The sequence below is a fragment of the Bufo gargarizans genome, chromosome 2, assembly GCF_014858855.1.
Source record: "Bufo gargarizans isolate SCDJY-AF-19 chromosome 2, ASM1485885v1, whole genome shotgun sequence".
In the NCBI taxonomy this organism is placed as follows: domain Eukaryota; kingdom Metazoa; phylum Chordata; class Amphibia; order Anura; family Bufonidae; genus Bufo; species Bufo gargarizans.
In genome coordinates, this window is record NC_058081.1 from 56,854,359 (window position 1) to 56,874,511 (window position 20,153).

The window sequence follows — 20,153 nt, forward strand, 5'->3', positions numbered from 1 at the left end:
AATGACTGTTTTTTGGTCTGCAAATTGCGAATCCACAAAAAAAAAAAAAAAAACGGATGACGTACGTATGGCATCTGTTTTTTTTGCAGATCCATTGTAACAATGCCTGTCCTTGTCCGCAAAATGGCCAAGAATAGCACATGTTCTATTTTTTTTCCGGGGCTACGGAACAGACCTACGGATGCAGATAGCACACAGTGTGCTGTCTGCATTTTGAATGGGTCTGCATCCGATCCACAAAAAGAACGGACACGGAAACAAAATATACGTTCGTGTGAATGTAGCGTTAGACTGATAGAACATAGAATTTATAATGAAAAGTTTTAAAAATGTCCTAAATTCCTATTAGGAATTATTATCACTTAATAAATGATAAAATAACAATATAATATTTAACAATTTGATGTTGAAGCCACAGTTGGTATATTCCTACTGACTGACTCCGACAGTTCCACTTTTATGGCACTGCTGCCATTGATGGGGTTCCCAGTGGTTGGACCCTGCCTATCGGAAATGGATGGCATATCCTAATAATATTCCCCTGTGTGTGTCGATAGATGAATCGGAGGGTCTTTCCGATTATATAAAGTGATGATTTATTGCTAGGACATGCCACCATGTTCTGGTCACTAGGAGTCCAACCTTTTAGACTCTTGCCGATCCTGAGAACAAAGGGACCAAGGCCGCCTGAAGAAGACTCAGATGTGTATTTATCCATTTCAGCTGCACTGGTGACACAGAATATATCCTCATTTTACGTTGCACACAGTTTTTTTTAAACCCATCTATTTCAGTGGAAGGTGTAAGCAGATTTACGGTGTGGATATACTGTGGATGTCTGGTGGGAAACAGTATTGGGGGTTTCATTGTCCACCCTGAACATCTATAGAAATGTGCTGTAGAAAGAGGCCCACAGGGTTTAAATCAAAACTAGAAATTTTTATTTAAATCTTCAATTTTTTTTTTTTTTTTAAGGAGATCTCACTCTCTACAGTAAGAATGTTCTTGGTTTCTGTTCTTACAATCTTTACACTCAATAAACAGACATATCAGTTTTTACATAACCCCAGAACACATATCTTTGTAATCCATAGCTGGAAAACTGACAACCATTCCAGGTCCGCCTCTACGTGTTCAGCTGTGTACAAACATAGCAGCCTGACAGAAATGCATGTACTGCAGTACGTGATATGGACAAGCACTCCAGTCCCCAGAAATAACCAATTTTCTAACTTCGACTAATGATGAGTGTAGAATCTGATTAGAGGAATCCGGGCCCAAGAGTCAGTAACTGCTGCAGCATCGCATCGTTCTGTACAGAAGTGAAGTCGGATTACTTGTTAACAGTGAAGGCCTGCAGCCCCGTGATAGCTCGGCCCAGGATTAAGGCATGGACGTCATGAGTGCCTGCAAAGAACAGGAATATATAGTAATATCACAAGATTCATAACCTTCCACATGATGACTTCTGTTCAGCTGTGAGTTGCAGTAATAATAAAGCATTACTGGGCTGCAACCTCAGGGTTTCCTATTGGTAAGAAATGCATCTGCATGGCGGTGATCTTACCATAATTCTCTAGGAAAGGTCCCAGGCCCTCATACTGATTTATGACAACCAGTGTTGGTCCAGTAATCCCACTATCACCACCCACCATCCTACTACTGAATGGTTTTTCTCAATAACAAACCCTCCGTCCCAGCAGTATTCAATATCAACACTTTAGGCCCTTAAGGTTGCAGCGTAGGGTTGTATTTTTTAGTGGCACTATTTTGGGGTACATATAATGTACTGAAAAACTTTTTTTGAGGGGGAAAAAATGGTGCCACTCTTTTCTGGGGCATACACAGTGCAGTATAAATAATGTATATTTACAAAGATAGAGTTCTATAGTTCTTATAGTTTTTATGATTTAATATTTTTGCGCAATAAAAACACTTGAAAAAAATAAAATATAATAATAATAATTTCCCAGCATTCACTGTGCAGGATAAACACATCAATTTTACTGGTGATCATACCCAGAGAGACATACTATTAGGCCCTTCCTCTGACAGGTTGGACCTACAGGGCCCTCTTTAGACACCCACTTGCCAGGGAAATCCATTGACATTTCACAGTCATGTCACAGGGGCATCAGTGGGATAACAATCTAATTGCTTCAACTATTGGTATCTCTGATCCTGGGCGCTGCAGCAGAGTGCAAGCTGTAATATATAGCGGACACCTAATGTGGATGCCGTTTGTACAGCTCCTATGCCCACATCATGCCATACATTTACAGCACTTGCCATTAACTACATAGCACCAGTGCCATAAATCTTCACCGTGTGGCACCGAGGGGTTAAGCATATTTTTACAATGTGATATTGTTGGACTCCCCCACAGTTATATAGGCTTCCAGTGTCTACAAGCGTACCTTCATACGTGTACCTACCTTCATACGTGTTTACAGCCTCCAGGTTCATGACATGTCTGATGATATGGTATTCATCAGAAATCCCATTTCCTCCCAGCATATCCCGGGCCTGACGGGCAATGTCCAGCGCTTTGCCACACGAATTCCTCTTCAGCAGGGAGATCATTTCTGGAGTGGCTCTACAAATATGTTATAAGGAGAAGAATATTTACTATGCACCTGGACGCTGCCTTCTAAAGTTGGTTTCCCTTCTGTGCCTCTCACCATCAGGATAGTAAATGACAACATTGTAGGTACCTGCAGCTGCCACTAGGTGGAGCGCACGGTTTACAAATTTATACAGCTTCCAATAAGATCAGGGTACACTGTATAAAATCCATTTGCCATGAGCTCCGTCTAGTGGCAGATACAGGTTCAATGATGGTACAGTGGAAGGTAGAGGAGCTCCAAAAGATAGTCACTGGTTTATAGTACAATGATTTCTGGCCCCCTGGTAAGAATCTCTGTTTTTGGGGGGGTTGCAACTCCCTCAGTGACATCTCATGCAGAAAGCAAACATCTACAGTGTATAGCGGACAGAACCACAACAAAGAAATCTGGAACCTACTTGTCCTCATCCTTCAGGCGTCCAAGTTGCAGACACGCCTGCAGGCCAATGGTAATTTCTGTCAGCATATCTGCCATCTTCTTCTGTATAAGCTGGTTTCTGGCAAGTGGCACACCGAACTGAATCCTGTCAGATCAAAATAAGAATATCATAGCCCAAGCCCGGGTGTCCAATGTGATAGGCAGATCACAAACTCTCAGTATTACAGCGACAGCTCTATCTATTGGCAAACGTATCTATGACAGTAACCGCTCCCACAGGGCAGAGAGCTTTATCATGTGCCCCCAGTAAATTACATACCTATCCAATGTATACTGTCGTGCTGTATGGAAGCAGAACTCTGCCGCACCCAGTGCCCCCCAAGATATTCCATAACGGGCATTATTGAGACAACCAAAGGGTCCCTGGAAAGGAAGAGGGATATGAAACAATATGCGATATAAAGAGTAATAAAAGGACATTTTCGTAGCAAGTAGGTAGTAATAGGAGGAGATATAGGAGAGATTATACAGAGTAACAGGAGGAGATATAGGAGAGGTTATATGGAGTAATAGGAGGAGATATAGGAGAGGTTATATGGAGTAATAGGAGGAGATATAGGAGAGGATATATGGAGTAATAGGAGGAGATATAGAGGGATGTTATATGGAGTAATATCTCACCCCCATGCCTGACACATTGGGGAGCAGGTTTTCTTCTGGAATTTCAACATCTTCCATTAAGATCATTCCGGTGGCTGACGCCCGTAGAGAGAATTTGCCTTCTATTTTTGGGGTGGACAGCCCTTTGGTTCCTCTGTCTATCAGGAAACCTCGGACTCTGCCATCTTCACACACAGCCCAAACCACACACAGATCAGCGATTGGAGAGTTGGTGATCCTATGGATATAAGGTATATACCGTCTCGAACATTACATACTAGTACACCTCTAATATTCGCTAGTGATCACCATTGGTGTACATGCATCATGTGATATGTACTGATGGACTACAGTGCATTCGGAAAGTCTTCAGACCCTTTCACATTTTGTTACACAGCTGCCTTGTGTCAAAATAAAAAAAGTTTTCCTCCATCATTCTGCACTCAATACTCCATAATGAGAAAGTTTCAAAAATTTCAGATGGACATAAGTATTTAGACCCTTTGCTATGACACTTGACATATAGCTCTGGGGGCCTCCCATTTCTCTTATCATTTTTTTTATTTGTTCTACACCTTGATAGAAGTCCACCTGTGGTAAATTCAGTTGATTGGACATGATTTGGAAAGACACATCCCTGTCTATATAAGGTCTCACAGCTGACAATACATATCAGAGCAAAAAACAAGTCATGAGGAGGAAAGAGCTGCCTGTAGAGCCCAGATACAGAATTGTGTGGAGGCACAGATCTGGAGAAGGGGGACAAAAGCTCCCAAGATCACAGTGACCTCCATAATTCTTAAATAGAAGAAGTTTGGAACAATTAGGACTCTTATTAGAGATGGCCGTCCCACCAGACTTTTGGGGAGTAATCAAGGAGAAGGCCTTTGGTAAGAGAGGTGACCAAGAACCCAATGGTCCCTCTGGCTGAGCTTCAAAGACTGTGTGCTGTGTGCAGGGCCGTCTTTAATATTGATTGGACCCTGGGCAAAAATTTACTTGGGCCCCCTGGATCCACGCCCTCCACCACAACACACAAACAATCCACACATCTGGTAGAGTACAGTGAATGACTGTAAATACTTCCAGTTCTGAAGACTCCAGCGGCTCAGTATCAGTGTTCTGGGCAGCTGGGCTCAGGCTGGAAGTGGGCACCGCTCTGCATGAAGGAGACCAGGGCTCAGCTCACCATAGTGTTACAGTGCACCCCAGCACACCACAGTATGCAGTATAGCACCCTATAGTATACAGCACCACACAGTATGCAGTATAGCACCCCACACTATACAGTACCCCACAGTATATAGTAGAGCAGTATAGCAGTCCACAGTATACAGCACCCCACAGTATACAACACCTCATAGTATACAACACCCCAAACTATACACGATACAGCCCCCCACACTATACAGTACAGCAGTATAGCACTCTACACTATACCGCACCCACAGTATACAGACCCCCACAGTATACAGTACAGCAGTATAGCACTCCACAATATACAGCCCCCACACTATACAGGCCCCCACCACACAGTATACAGGCCCCCCACACAGTATACCGGCCCCACCACACAGCACACGGCCCCACCACACAGCACACGGCCCCACCACACAGCACACGGCCCCACCACACAGCACACGGCCCCACCACACAGCACACGGCCCCACCACACAGTATACAGCCCCCTACTATACAGTAGTTTACAGTATATTAACATAACAGCCCCTGTCACCTTTTTCTGATGTAATCTTCACACAAAAAAACTCCACAGTTAACTTCTGCAACACTCAGTAGGACCTGTGATGACCTCATAGCCATGTGACCAGTAATTGCTAGGTTACTGGTCACATGGTGATGATGTCATTAAGGTCCTAGATCACAACGTTAAAGTACACAGACAGCTTGACACCCGGGCAGTAGCTATCAGGGCTCAAGAGGCAGCTGCCTTGGGCCCCCCAGGAGCAACTGGGCCCGGGGCAGCTGCCCCTTGGTAAAGACGGCCCTGGCCGTGTGGGAGAAACTTCCAGAAGGACAACCATGACTGCAGCACTCCACCAATCTGGGATTTATGGTAGAGTGGCCAAAAAGAAGGCTCTCCTCAGTAAAAAAAAACATTTGCAAAAAAGCACCTACAGGACTCTCGGTCTGTGAGAAACAAGATTCTCTGGTCTGATGAAACCAAGCCTAAACTTTTTGTCCTCAATGCTAAGCCTCATATCTAGAGAATTATATCAAAAGATTTTGGAAGGCACACCGTCAAAAACAGGAGTATATACTCCAATTGGGAGGTGCTCAGTGGAGAGGCTGTTGATGCCAGTATTAAATAATATATAAATAATATATAAATCCACGGCACTCAGAGTGCCGTGGATTTATATATTATTATCATATCTAGAGAAAACTGCTCGTCACCTGCCTAAAACCATCCCTACAGTGAAGCATGGTGGTGGCAGCATCATGCTGTGAGGGTGTTTTTAAGCGGCTGGGACAGGGAGACTGATTAGGGTTGAGGAAAGCTGAATGGAGCAAAGTACAGAGATATTCTTAGGCCTCTTTCACACTTGCGTTGTCCGGATCCGGCGTGTACTCCACTTGCCGGAATTACACGCCGGATCCGGAAAAACGCAAGTGTACTGAAAGCATTTGAAGACGGATCCGTCTTCAAAATGCTTTCAGTGTTACTATGGCAGCCAGGACGCTATTAAAGTCCTGGTTGCCATAGTAGGAGTGGGGGAGCGGTATACTTACCATCCGTGCGGCTCCCGGGTCACTCTGGAGCGCCCCGGGAGCCGCACAGGACGGTAAGTATGCTGCTCCCCCGCTCCCCACTACACTTTACCATGGCTGCCGAGACTTTAGCGTCCCGGCAGCCATGGTAACCACTCTAAAAAAGCTAAACGTCGGATCCGGCAACGCGCCGAAACGACGTTTAGCTTAAGGCCGGATCCGGATCAATGCCTTTCAATGGGCATTCATTCCGGATCCGGCCTTGCGGCAAGTCTTCAGTTTTTTTTGGCCGGAGCAAAAAGCGCAGCATGCTGCGGTATTTTCTCCGGCCAAAAAACGTTCCGTTCCGGAACTGAAGACATCCTGAACGGATTTCACTCCATTCAGAATGCATTAGGATAATCCTGATCAGTATTCTTCCGGCATAGAGCCCCGACGACGGAACTCTATGCCGGAAGAAAAGAACGCAGGTGTGAAATAGCCCTTAATGGGAGAACCTGATGCAGAGAGCTCTGGACCTAAGACTACGTTGAAGGTTCATCTTCCAACAACACAATGACCCTAAGCACACAGCCAAGACAACACAGGAGCAGCTAGGGACAACTCTCTGAATGTCCTTGAGTGGTCCAGCCAGAGCCCTGACTTGAACCCAATCTAACATCTTTGGAGAGTCCTAAAAATGGCTGTCCACTGATGGTCCCCACCCAACCTGACAGAGCTTGAGGGGATCTGCAGAGAAGAATGGCAGAAAATCTCCAAATCTAGGTGTGCAAACCTTGTGGCATCATCCCCAAGAAGACTGGAGGCTGTAATCACTGCCAAAGGGGCTTCACCTAAGTCCTGCGTAAAGGGTCTGAATACTTACAGTCATGTGAAAAAATTAGGACACCCTTTGAAAGCATGTGGTTTTTTGTAACATTTTTAATGAAAGGTTATTTCATCTCCGTTTCAACAATACAGAGAGATTAAAGTAATCCAACTAAACAAAGAAAACTGAAGAAAAGTCTTTTCAAGATCTTCTGTAAATGTCATTCTACAAAAATGCCTATTCTAACTGAGGAAAAAGATAGGACACCCTTGCCCCTAATAGCGAGTGTTACCTCCTTTGGCTGAAATAACTGCAGTGAGACGGTTCTTGTAGCCATCTACCAGTCTTCGACATCGGTCTGAGGAAATTTTACCCCACTCCTCAATGCAGAACTTTTTCAGCTGTGAGATGTTTGAGGGGTTTCTTGCACGTACAGCCCTTTTCAAGTCACCCCACAGCATCTCAATGGGATTCAAATCTGGACTTTGACTTGGCCATTCCAGGACTCTCCATTTCTTCTTTTTCAGCCAATCTTTGGTTGATTTACTAGTATGTTTTGGGTCATTGTCATGTTGCATGGTCCAGTTCCGCTTCAGCTTTAATTTTCTAACTGATGGTCTCACATGTTCTTCAAGCACCTTCTGATACACAGTAGAATTCATCGTGGATTCTATGATGGTGAGCTGACCAGGTCCTGCTGCAGCAAAGCAGCCCCAAACCATGACACTTCCACCTCCATGCTTCACAGTTGGTATGAGGTTCTTTTCTTGGAATGCTGTGTTTGGTTTACGCCAAACATGTCCTCTGCTGTTGTGTCCAAATAATTCAATTTTGGACTCATCTGTCCAAAGAACATTATTCCAGAAGTCCTGGTCTTTGTCAACTTTATCTCTGGCAAATGTCAGTCTGGCCTCGATGTTTCTCTTGGAAAGCAAAGGTTTCCTCCTTGCACACCTCCCATGCAAGTTAAACTTGTACAGTCTCTTTCTGATTGTAGAGGCATGTACTTCTACATCAACAGTAGCCAGAGCCTGCTGTAGTTCTCGAGATGACACTTTAGGGTTTTTGGAGACCTCTTTTAGCATCTTGCGGTCTGCTCTTGGGGTGAACTTGCTGGGGCGACCAGTCCTGGGCATGTTGGCAGTTGTTTTGAAAGCCCTCCACTTGTAGACTATCTTCCGGACAGTGGAATGGCTGATTTCAAAATCTTTTGAGATCTTTTTAAATCCCTTCCCAGACTCATAGGCTGCTACAATCTTTTTTCTGAAGTCCTCTGACAGCTCTTTTGCTCTCACCATGGTGCTCACTCTCACTTCAACAGTCAGGAGCACACCAAACTAAATGTCTGAGGTTTAAATAGGGCAAGCCTCATTCAACATGCAGAGTAACGATCTACTAATTATGTGCACCTGGTGTGATATACCTGTGTGAGATCTGAGCCAATTTAAGAGGGAATACATGTGAGGGTGTCCTATCTTTTTCCTCAGTTAGAATAGGCATTTTTGTAGAATGACATTTACAGAAGATCTTGAAAAGACTTTTCTTCAGTTTTCTTTGTTTAGTTGGATTACTTTAATCTCTCTGTATTGTTGAAACGGAGATGAAATAACCTTTTATTAAAAATGTTACAAAAAACCACATGCTTTCAAAGGGTGTCCTAATTTTTTCACATGACTGTATGTCAATGCAAGGTTTTAGTTTTTCCTGTTTAAATAGTTAGCAAAGATTTCTAACTTTCTGTTCTGACTCTCTCATTATTTAGTACTGAGTGCAGAATGATGGGGGAAAAGGGTGGAAGGATCCGAAGACATTCCGTCTACTCATTGCAGTTACACCAGAAGTAACCATAGAACAGGGATGTTTGTACAGCTGATGAAGCAACAGTGACTTCCTCTTGACTATTCCCCCCCCCCCCCCACACTGTATTTTTTGGGGTTTCTCGTGTTATTAAGAAAATGTAACGCAATAGAAACATGTTGATGAAAAATAACAAGGATGTTTGTGAAGACAGGGTCGTACCAGGTCTTGGATCCATTAAGTGTGTAGGTTTTGCTGCTTGGATTGTATCTAGCTCTGGTTTCCATTCCAGATGGGTCACTGCCATGATTTGGTTCTGTGAGGCCGAAACATCCGAGCAACTCTCCTCTCGCTGCCATGAAAATGTTACTTATTGAATGGATATAAGAGGAATATCTGATACTGCACATGATAGCACCCAACAGCAGCACAAACACTACTACACCACGACAGTCATCCTCAGAGCAGGGACTACAACTACACTGTGACAGTCATCCTCAGAGCAGGGACTAATTGTACACACCAACATCCTCAGGTAGGATCTACTCCTACACTGTAACAGTCATCCTCAGTGCCGGAAACATCTACTACCCTGTGACAGTGACCTACAATGCAGGAATACTACTACACCATCATCTGTACCGCAGTGACCACTAATACACCGTGACAGTCATCCTCAGAGCAGGGACTACAACTACACTGTGACAGTCATCCTCAGAGCAGGGACTAATTGTACACACCAACATCCTCAGGTAGGATCTACTCCTACACTGTAACAATCATCCTCAGTGCCGGAAACATCTACTACCCTGTGACAGTGACCTACAATGCAGGAATACTACTACACCATCATCTGTACCGCAGTGACCACTAATACACCGTGACAGTCATCCTCAGAGCAGGGACTACAACTACACTGTGACAGTCATCCTCAGAGGAGGGACTAATTGTAGACAATAAAATTCTCAGGTAGGTTCTACTACTACATTGCAAGTCACCCTCAATGCCAGAACTACTATCCTGTGAACTACAGTGCACGTACTACTACACTGTGACAGTCATCCATAGTGCAGGAATATCACTACACCACGACAGTCATTTGTACCACAGGGACCAGTAATACTGTGACAGTCATCTTCAGTGCAGGGACTACTGCTACACTGTAAAGCCCCATTTAAACGTCAATGTTTTGGACAGTGATTTCCATAAGTGATTGTGAGCTAAAACCAGGAGTGGAGCTACACATACATAAGATATAAAAGGGAAAGATCTGCACCTGTTCTGTGTTTTGGCTCAAAATCACTAATGGAAATCACTGACGTGTGAATGAGGTTTAGTCATTCTCAGCACAGGGACTACTACTACCACCTCATGACAATCATTCTGAGACAGGATCTTCTACTACACCGTGACTGTCATCAGCGCATGGACTAGTACAACACCGTGACAGTCATCCACAGAGTAGGAGCTATCACTACACCATGACAATCACCCACTTACACACAGCACAGGCATTACTACTACACCATGACAGTCTTCCACAGTGTAGAAACTACTACCACATCATGACAATCACCCACAGCACAGGCACTACTACTACTACACCTTGACAGCTATTCCCTGCACAGAAAATACTACACCACGACAACCACCTGCCTCACGCACACTACTACATCATGACGGTACCCGCAGCACGCACACTACTACATCATGACGGTACCCGCAGCACGCACACTACTACATCATGACGGTACCCGCAGCACGCACACTACTACATCATGACGGTACCCGCAGCACGCACACTACTACATCATGACGGTACCCGCAGCACGCACACTACTACATCATGACGGTACCCGCAGCACGCACACTACTACATCATGACGGTACCCGCAGCACGCACACTACTACATCATGACGGTACCCGCAGCACGCACACTACACATCATGACGGTACCCGCAGCACGCACACTACTACATCATGACGGTACCCGCAGCACGCACACTACTACATCATGACGGTACCCGCAGCACGCACACTACTACATCATGACGGTACCCGCAGCACGCACACTACTACATCATGACGGTACCCGCAGCACGCACACTACTAATCATGACGGTACCCGCAGCACGCACACTAACTATACATCATGACGGTACCCCGCAGCACGCACACTACTACATCATGACGGTACCCGCAGCACGCACACTACTACATCATGACGGTACCCACAGCACGCACACTACTACATCATGACGGTACCCACAGCACGCACACTACTACATCATGACGGTACCCACCTCACACACACTACTACATCATGACAACCACTCGCCTCACACACACTACTACATCATGACGGTACCCACAGCACGCACACTACTACATCATGACGGTACCCACAGCACGCACACTACTACATCATGACGGTACCCACAGCACGCACACTACTACATCATGACAGCCACCCACCTCACACACACTGCTACATCATGACAACCACTCGCCTCACACATACCACTACATCATGACGGTACCCGCAGCACGCACACTACTACATCATGACGGTACCCACACCGTAGGGCACTACTAGACACACGGACCCAGCACACCATTACCCAATCTAGGAAGATATTTTTGCTTCTGCTCCTCTGTGCCGTACGCGTAGATCGGATGCATTACCAGCGAGGACTGAACGCTCATGACGGAGCGATAACTGCTGTCCACCCTCTCCACTTCTCTGGCCAGCAGCCCGTACGCCACATACGATGTCCCGGCACAGCCGTAACCTGGAGGAAGCAGCAAGTAACAGTCAACGTGCTGCTGAAAAGACTGTCCTGGTCACATAGATAAATGTGTGATCTGTTACCTTTAATAGTGGACCCCAGGACACCCAATTCTCCCATCTCCGATATAATCTCCCGGTCAAACACTAGGAACAAGAACCGTGGTGAAGTTATACGACGCGGGAAGACGTCACTGTGGGGAAGGGGGATCGGTACCTAGCACTTCTACCTTCCTGACGGTTCGCCATCAAAATCCGCGGCATGAGCCTCTCCTGGCAGTAAGAGCGGAAGCTGTCCCGTATCATGATTTCCTCCTCTGTCAGCTGCGAGTCCAGGCAGAGGGCATCACGCCAGTCAAACTGCACCCGGGCTGTGGTACAAATACAGACACATGAAGATCATTACCCACATGATAGGGCCAGCAACTTCTTCTATACTTTGTGTTTCTGTAACTTCCCTTTATAAAGATATCTGCTTCCTGTCAGTGAATGGGATCACAGGTTTGCATCCAGCCCCGTTCACAGCTGAGGGTTTTGTACAGCGTATCAGTCTAGTCCATCCTCTGATAAGTAACCATACCAACAGCACAAATCTCTTTCTCGTCCTAGGGGGTTCGCCACTCTGTATCGGTGCTGGAATCCTTACTAAGGATTTTCTAGACCAGGGATCAGTAACCTCCGGCACTCCAGCTGTTCAGAAACTACAACTCCCAGCATGCTCCACTCACTTCTGTGGAACGTAGAAGAACAGCTGAGCATGTTTGCATGCTGGGAGTTATAGTTTCACAGCAGCTGGAGTGCTAAAGGTTGCTGATCCCTGGTCTAGGCTGAATACATTGCAACAAAGCCTCACCTGCGCAAGGACAACAGGAATGTTTACGGTCACTGACAGCAAGCAGAAATCTTGGAAGTGTCGAATAACTGATGCACAAAGTATATTAGGAAGTTGCAGAATTTTGCTTTATATACCGTGGACAAGCCCATTAACTCTTTTGCTGCGGACCCCTTTAAGGGTCACCGAATATTTTTCTTCCAGCTCTCGTTTGCAGCTCCCTTCTCCCCACACAGAAACCGCACCGCAAAATAAAACTTTTCATTATAACAAAAAAAATGTGAAAAGGACTTTATAAGGATAATTAAAGAGCCTCTGGCAGCAGAGTCAACCCTATTAAAGCAGGCATGTTGACCGATAGGGTTGATCATGCTGATGAAAACTGTATCTTTTCTCTGTAGCTTGCAGCACTGTGGAGATCTCATTACTTTTATCTTCATGTAAGGCCCAATGCACACGGCCGGGAGTAGTCCGTGGAACCACGGGCTGGATTCCTGCTGAGAGCAGGAGCGCACGGCGTCATTGGTTGCTATGACGCCGTGCGCTCCCTGCTGCCGCCACAGTACAGTAATACACTGCTATAGATCATACCGTTGGGAGCACCGAGGGACGGGCGTAGCTCTTGGAGCACTGCTACAGCTACACCCCTAGTGCTCAGTACTTTCCCACTGTGTCTGAAGTGGGGGAGTGCAGCTGCTGGGAGGATGAAAAGGCACAGCTGCATCTCAATAAATGAGAATATGACCGAAAAGTTAATCTGTGAAATGATAGTCCTGGCAGCCTTTAACGGTTTCAGGGAGCCTTTCTGGGGAGCACAGCCAGCTCCCGGCAGCTTTCCAAGTACAATGTTATACTCAGTCTAGTGCAGTGATGGCGAACCTCCGGCACTCCAGCTGTGGTGAAACTACGACTCCCAGCATGCTCCGCTCATTTCTATGGCGTTCTGAGTACATCCAAGCACGGGGGCATCTTGGGGGTCGTAGTTTTACCACAGCTGGAGGAGTGCTGGAGGTTAGCCATCACAGGCCTAGGAAGAAGCCTCAGACCTAGGATCGGCCATCTATATATGTAACCAAATAACTGCTTTAATTTATTTCAGTAATTCAATTCAAAAAGTGAAACTCACATTCTATAGATTCATTACACACAGAGGGATCTATTTCAAGTGTTGATGATTCTGGCTTACAGCTAATGAAACCCCAAAAGGATCTCAGAAAATTAGAATAATTGTGAAAAAGTTAAATCTTGTAGACTCATTGTGTCACACTCTAATCAGCTAATCAGCAGAACACACCTGCAAAGACTCCCTAAGCCTTGATATGGTCCCTCAGTCTTGTTCAGTAGGCTACACAATCATGGGGAAGGACTAGTAGAGCGCAGGCGCCACTAGACAGGGCCGCCACAGCGCAGGCGCCACTAGACAGGGCCGCCACAGCGCAGGCGCCACTAGACAGGGCCGCCACAGCGCAGGCACCACTAGGGTACATTCACACAAACGTATTTTGTTTCCGTGTCTGTTCAGTTTTTTTTGCAGTTGGATGAGGGCCCATTCATTTCAATGGGTCTGCAAAAAATGCGAACAGCACACCGTGTGCTATCCGCATCCGTATGTCCGTTCCGTGGCTCCACAAAAAACAGAACATGTCCTATTCTTGTCCGTTTTGACGACAAGGATAGGCACTGTTACAATGGATCCGGACATCCGTTTTTTTGTTGATCCGCAATTTACAGACCGCAAAACACATATGGTCGTGTGAATGTAACTTTAGACATGGCTATTATACCTGTCAATCACAGAGGAGGGGGGGAGTGTGCTGAGAACTGGGGTGTCGCGGTAGCAGTGCTCCATGAGCTATGCCGGCCCCTCGGTGCTCCAACTGCCTGATTTCCATAAAGAGAAAAATCCTCATATCTCCACAACATTGCAACCCACAGATAAATAAGGCCAACCCTACCAGGCAATAGGCCTGGTTTATTAGGGTTGATCATACTGACAGAAGCTCTTTTATGCTTTTTGACATTATATTCTAGGCTTGGCAATAATCAATATGTCCTGGAAAGTGAAAGGGTTAAGCGATGAAATGGTAAAACAAGACTTACATTTTGCAGATCTCTGTTCATTCTGCGTCTTGAGGTCTGTAATAGGGAACATACAACTGTAAGTCACAGCCTCAGTAATGTGACCGCTCCGGCGGTAATTAGTACAGCATTAGGCCTCATGCACACGACCATTCCAGTTTTTGCGATCCGCAAAACACGGAAGCCACCCGTGCCTTCCGCAATTTGAGGAATGGAACAGGCGGCCCATTGTAGAAATGCCTATTTTTGTCCAGAAAAACGGACAAGAATAGGGCAGGTTATATTTTTTTGGCGGGGCTAAGGAACGGAACAACGGATGCTGACAGCACACAGAGTGCTGTCCGCATCTTTTGCGGCCCTATTGAAGTGAATAGGTCTGCACCCGAGCCGCAAAAACTGCCTTAGGCCTCATGCACACGACAGTATTTTTTCACAGTCCGCAAAACGGGGTGTCCGTTTTTTCGTCCGTGGGTCTTCCTTGATTTTTGGAGGATCCACAAACATGAAAAAAAAGTCGTTTTGGTGTCCGCCTGGCCGTGCGGAGCCAAACGGATCCGTCCTGAATTACAATGCAAGTCAATGGGGACGGATCCGTTTGACGTTGACACAATATGGTGCAATTGCAAACGGATCCGTCCCCATTGACTTTCAATGTAAAGTCAGGAGTCCCTTTTATACCATCGGATTGGAGTTTTCTCCAATCCGATGGTATATTTTAACTTGAAGCGTCCCCATCACCATGGGAACGCCTCTATGTTAGAGTATACCATCGTATTTGAGTTACATCGTGAAAACTCATATCCGACAGTATATTCTAACACAGAGGCGTTCCCATGGTGATGGGGACGCTTCTAGCTAGAATATACTACAAACTGTGTACATGACTGCCCCCTGCTGCCTGGCAGCACCGGATCTCTTACAGGGGGCTATGATACGCACAATTAACCCCTCAGGTGCCGCACCTGAAGATGTTAATTGTACGTATCATATCCCCCTGTAAGAGATCAGGGGCTGCCAGGCAGCAGGGGGCAGACCCCCCTCTATCCCCAGTTTGAATATCATTGGTGGCCAGTGTGCGGCCCTCCCTCCCTCCCTCTATTGTATTTAACTCATTGGTGGCACAGTGTGCGGCCCCCCTCTATTGTATTTAACTCATTGGTGGCACAGTGTGCGCCCCCCCCCCCCGATCATTGGTGGCAGCGGAGAGTTCCGATCGGAGTCCCAGTTTAATCGCTGGGGCTCCGATCGGTAACCATGGCAACCAGGACACTACTACAGTCCTGGTTGCCATGGTTACTTAGCAATATTAGAAGCATCATACTTACCTGCTGGCTGCTGCGATGTCTGTGTCCGGCCGGGAGCTTCTCCTACTGGTAAGTGACAGGTCTGTGCGGCGCATTTCTTAATGATCTGTCACTTACCAGTAGGAAGAGCTCCCGGCCGGTCACAGACAGCGCAGCAGCCAGGAGGTAAGTATGATGCTTCTCCGCTGCCACCAATGATCGGGGGGGGAGGCCGCACACTGTGCCACCAATGAGTTAAATACAATAGAGGGAGGGAGGGGGGGGGGCCCGCACACTGTGCCACCAATGAGTTAAATACAATAGAGGGAGCGAGGGGGGGCCGCACACTGTGCCACCAATGAGTTAAATACAATAGAGGGAGGGAGGGGGGCCGCACACTGTGCCACCAATGAGTTAAATACAATAGAGGGAGGGAGGGCCGGCCGCACACTGTGCCACCAATGAGTTAAATACAATAGAGGGAGGGGGGGGCCGCACACTGTGCCACCAATGAGTTAAATACAATGGAGGGGGGAGGCCGCACACTGTGCCACCAATGAGTTAAATACAGTAGAGAGAGGGAGGGGGGGGGGGGCCGCACTGGCCACCAATGAAATTGAAACTGGGGAGGGAGGGGGGGGTCTGCCCCCTGCTGCCTGGCAGCACCTGAGGGGTTAATTGTACGGATCACAGCCCCCTGTAAGAGATCGGGTGCTGCCGGGCAGCAGGGGGCAGTCATGTACACAGTTTTTCAGTATATTCTAACTAGAAGCATCCCCATCACCATGGGAACGCCTCTTTGTTAGAATATACTGTCGGATCTGAGTTTTCATGAAGTGAAAACATCAGCTCTGAAAAAGCTTTTATGCAGACGGATCTTCGGATCCGTCTGTATGAAAGTAACCTACGGCCACAGGATCACGGACACGGATGCCAATCTTGTGTGCATCCGTGTTTTTTCACGGACCCATTGACTTGAATGGGTCAGTGAACCGTTGTCCGTCAAAAAAATAGGACAGGTCTTATTTTTTTGACGGACAGGATACACGGATCACGGATGCGGCTGCAAAATGGTGCACTTTCCGATTTTTCCACGGACCCATTGACACCGAGGCTCCCTCGTGAAAACATCTAGTTTGACACCTCGACGGTGACTGGCTCTCCCCTTAGGTCATGACAAATGGTCACATGACGCTAGAAGATCTGTTCACCGCCACGGCCAGTGATTGGCTGCAGGCAGCAGGCAAGGGAAGGGGGCGCAGCGGAGCGTCGCAGGCCGGGAGGAGCGGGGAGCAGGGTTCCCTTTACAGGTCCGGCCAAGTGGAAGGAGGTTTCCAAACTCCAGGATTCTAACACAGGATAGGCCATCACTATCTGATCGCCAGGGGTCCTACACCCCACACAGACGATTTGAGGGTAGCACCAGCTCCATCCACTACGCAATGCATGGAGCTATGAAATTCCGGCTCCAGAGCTACTGCAGGTGTCCATCCCCCAACCATTAGATATTGATGGCCTATCCTGAGGTAGGCCAATAGTAAAGTCCTGGAGAACCCCTTTAAGCTTTATCAACATATACTATGGTCCTGATCTATCAGTTCTGGGGTCAGCTACGCCGGTCTCGATAGGGCCTCATCATATAGTAAATGGCTTCTTTGGCAGTCTGTACTCAAGACTAGACTCTATGGCAGCTTGGAGTCATGTTTAATAAGGCTAAATGTATCTGCCCCCCCCCCCCCCCCTTGTTATGGCCCTTTTTTCGGAAGCCTGGTGAGGACAGCGTAAGAACGCCGGTTGCGACAAAAAATAAAATAAAAGGGATTTTGCAACTTTTAACACCAGAAAACTGGCAAATGCGGAATGATAAAAATTCCCCTCCTTTGTTTTTCAAGTTCTCACCTTCTGAATTATCTCTGCTTGCTGCCAGTGAATAGAAATACCTTTTACATCCAGATGCAGAAAATCCACCCTTGCAGCTGAGGCTTCGTTCTCAATGGTTCGAGCATAGCCATTCCTCTGAGAGGTAAACGGCCCAGGCGGATATGTTTTCCCTGCGCTGACACATTGTAACAACCTAGCAGAACCACAGAGAGATGTGAGCTGCTGAGGAGTTTACTTTACATATGATTTTCAAAACTGACGATAAAGGAAGTATTAGGTCTGTGCGGATCCCCGCCACACAAAAAAAAAAAAAAAAAAAAAAATATTATTCACTGGCAACAAGCACAGATATTGAAAATAGTATATAATTGAATATTTGAAAATTGCAGGCGTTGTATTACCCCAAGCATGGGTGCTGCATCCATCAGATCAGGAGACTCTGGCAGTGACGCCGGATGACAGGACGCTTACCTCTCTGCTTGGCTGCAGTGCCCTGTGCCCGGGCTGCGGTGATGCTGAAGCCACGCGTCACAGCTCTGAACAGACGCAGGGGGCGGCCCGACAGCGACATGACGATGAAGACCCTGCAAATAATTTACCACGCGATCAGACAGTCCATATAATGTACAGATTTGTCCTATAAACCGGACCCCCCACGGTGGATACCATTTTAAAGGGGGTTGTCCGGTTTAAAGAGGAAACTGGACAACCCAGGGGATCGACCTGCAGATCAACCAGCCACAACCGGACGCACAATTTGAGTATTTTAGGGCGTACGTAGCAAACTTCCATTTATCTGTCATCTGATAATCCAGCACTGGGCGAATATCGTCCCAGTTGTGCATTGCCTAGTGCTGCAGCGCCGGATCTGGGGGCTTAGACTCTCTGGACAGTTCTGCATTGTTATTTTGCCACCAATGCCAGATTATCAGATATTCCAGACCATCGGATTCTGAAGTGAATGGAGCTTTAAGGGTCACTTGTTTGTGTCATCCATGATACTAGCTGTCCCTACTTCACCAATCAGATGCATCCTCCCAGGCCTCACCCCCTGCTCCAGCCAATCAGATGAGGGGAGTATTAATACTGACCGGGAACAGCTGAAGCCTTGGAATGTCCAATGTCCAGCCTCGTGATCGACATGCCCACTGGATCAGGGCATGTTGGGAGTTGTAGTGTCACTACTTGCAGACGTATGGATCAATAGTAACTTTAATGCTGTAGAACTACAATCCCCATTATCCCAAATCTCCACGTCGCATCACACAGTCCTATATGTAATCATTATCCGGCAGTAACCCCTTAAGTGCTGCTCTGCAATTACAACTCCCAGTAAGCCCTATTGGTCCATGTTGGGAGTAGCAGCTACACAAAAATAAACTGTTTTGTCAGAAGATAACCTTAGTGTATAATCTCATGGCACATAGAAAGCATCCCAGTCCTGGAAGACATGCTGGGACTTGTGGTACTACAGCAGCAGGTATCAGGCCCCATATAGACGAAGCCGTGTGCAGTTCTGACGCTCACAGTGTCCCTAGCCGTGCACACACATGACAGAAAGCAGTATCACAAAAACTACAACCCTCACCTTCCGCGGCTTCTTCTTGGCAGGTTATGAAACTGACGGCGTAGCAGCGCCACCTGGCGGACGAGTTTGCGCGTCGCTGGTTAATGACGTCACTGACAGGCTGAAGACGCCATGTTGAGTGTGGTGAGCGGCCACACGGTCACGTGACATGATAAAGTCATTTGGCTAATATACTTCTTTTTCAGAGACATGACGCTTATGTCAAATTTCAAGAATGTCAGGAAGCGTTATAGGCACAACCCAGTTGTCCATAAGAACCAAATCAGTGAAGAAGAATTGTGTATATTAACCAATCAGTACAGTGGTTGGCAGTAGGGACCAATCACATGACTGCTTTTATGTTCCAACTTCTCTTAGAAATATGAAAGCTGTTATATGATTGGCTGCTGTGGTGACACGTTTAAATGTATGAGAATCTCCTCTCCCCAATGACTAGTGATACAACTTAACCCCTTAGTGACCAGTCTGTTTTGGGCCTTACAAACCAAAGTTTTTTTTTTCTCTCCAGTTTTTTATTGTCGCCTTCCGAGCGCTACACTTTTTTCTTTTCTATTTAGCCGTATGAGGGCTTGTTTTTTTTTTGCTGGAAAAGTTGTGGTTTTTAACCACTTCAACCCCGCTAGCTGAAACCCTCTTCATGACCAGAGCACTTTTTACACTTCGGCACTACACTACTTTCACCGTTTATCGCTCGGTCATGC

At 46.6% G+C, this 20,153-nt stretch overlaps 1 protein-coding gene across 1 annotated transcript; it reads right to left on the reverse strand.

Annotated features, from left to right (window-relative positions):
- Positions 1–918: 918 nt before the first annotated feature.
- GCDH (glutaryl-CoA dehydrogenase) lies at positions 919–19,504 on the reverse strand. Its single transcript, XM_044278980.1, has 12 exons — positions 19,453–19,504; positions 18,336–18,448; positions 14,722–14,757; positions 12,020–12,160; positions 11,874–11,936; positions 11,623–11,793; positions 9,223–9,352; positions 3,687–3,903; positions 3,325–3,428; positions 3,025–3,150; positions 2,436–2,596; positions 919–1,407 (listed from the first exon to the last, which is right to left on the reverse strand). The coding sequence occupies exons 2-12, from the start codon at positions 18,433–18,435 to the stop codon at positions 1,334–1,336; spliced, it is 1,323 nt and encodes a 440-aa protein (XP_044134915.1). The 5' UTR covers positions 18,436–18,448; positions 19,453–19,504; the 3' UTR covers positions 919–1,333.
- Between the last annotated feature and the right edge of the window lie 649 nt (positions 19,505–20,153).

Coding starts and splice junctions, on each gene's coding strand:
- GCDH (XM_044278980.1), bottom strand. CDS start 18,435: ATGTCGCTGTCGGGCCGCCCCCTGCGTCTGTTCAGAGCTGTGACGCGT. Junction 9,353..11,622: donor AAAATATCTTCCTAGATTGG/GTAATGGTGTGC, acceptor TTTTCATGGCAG/CGAGAGGAGAGTTGCTCGGA. Junction 3,904..9,222: donor CTTAATGGATCCAAGACCTG/GTACGACCCTGT, acceptor TTATATCCATAG/GATCACCAACTCTCCAATCG.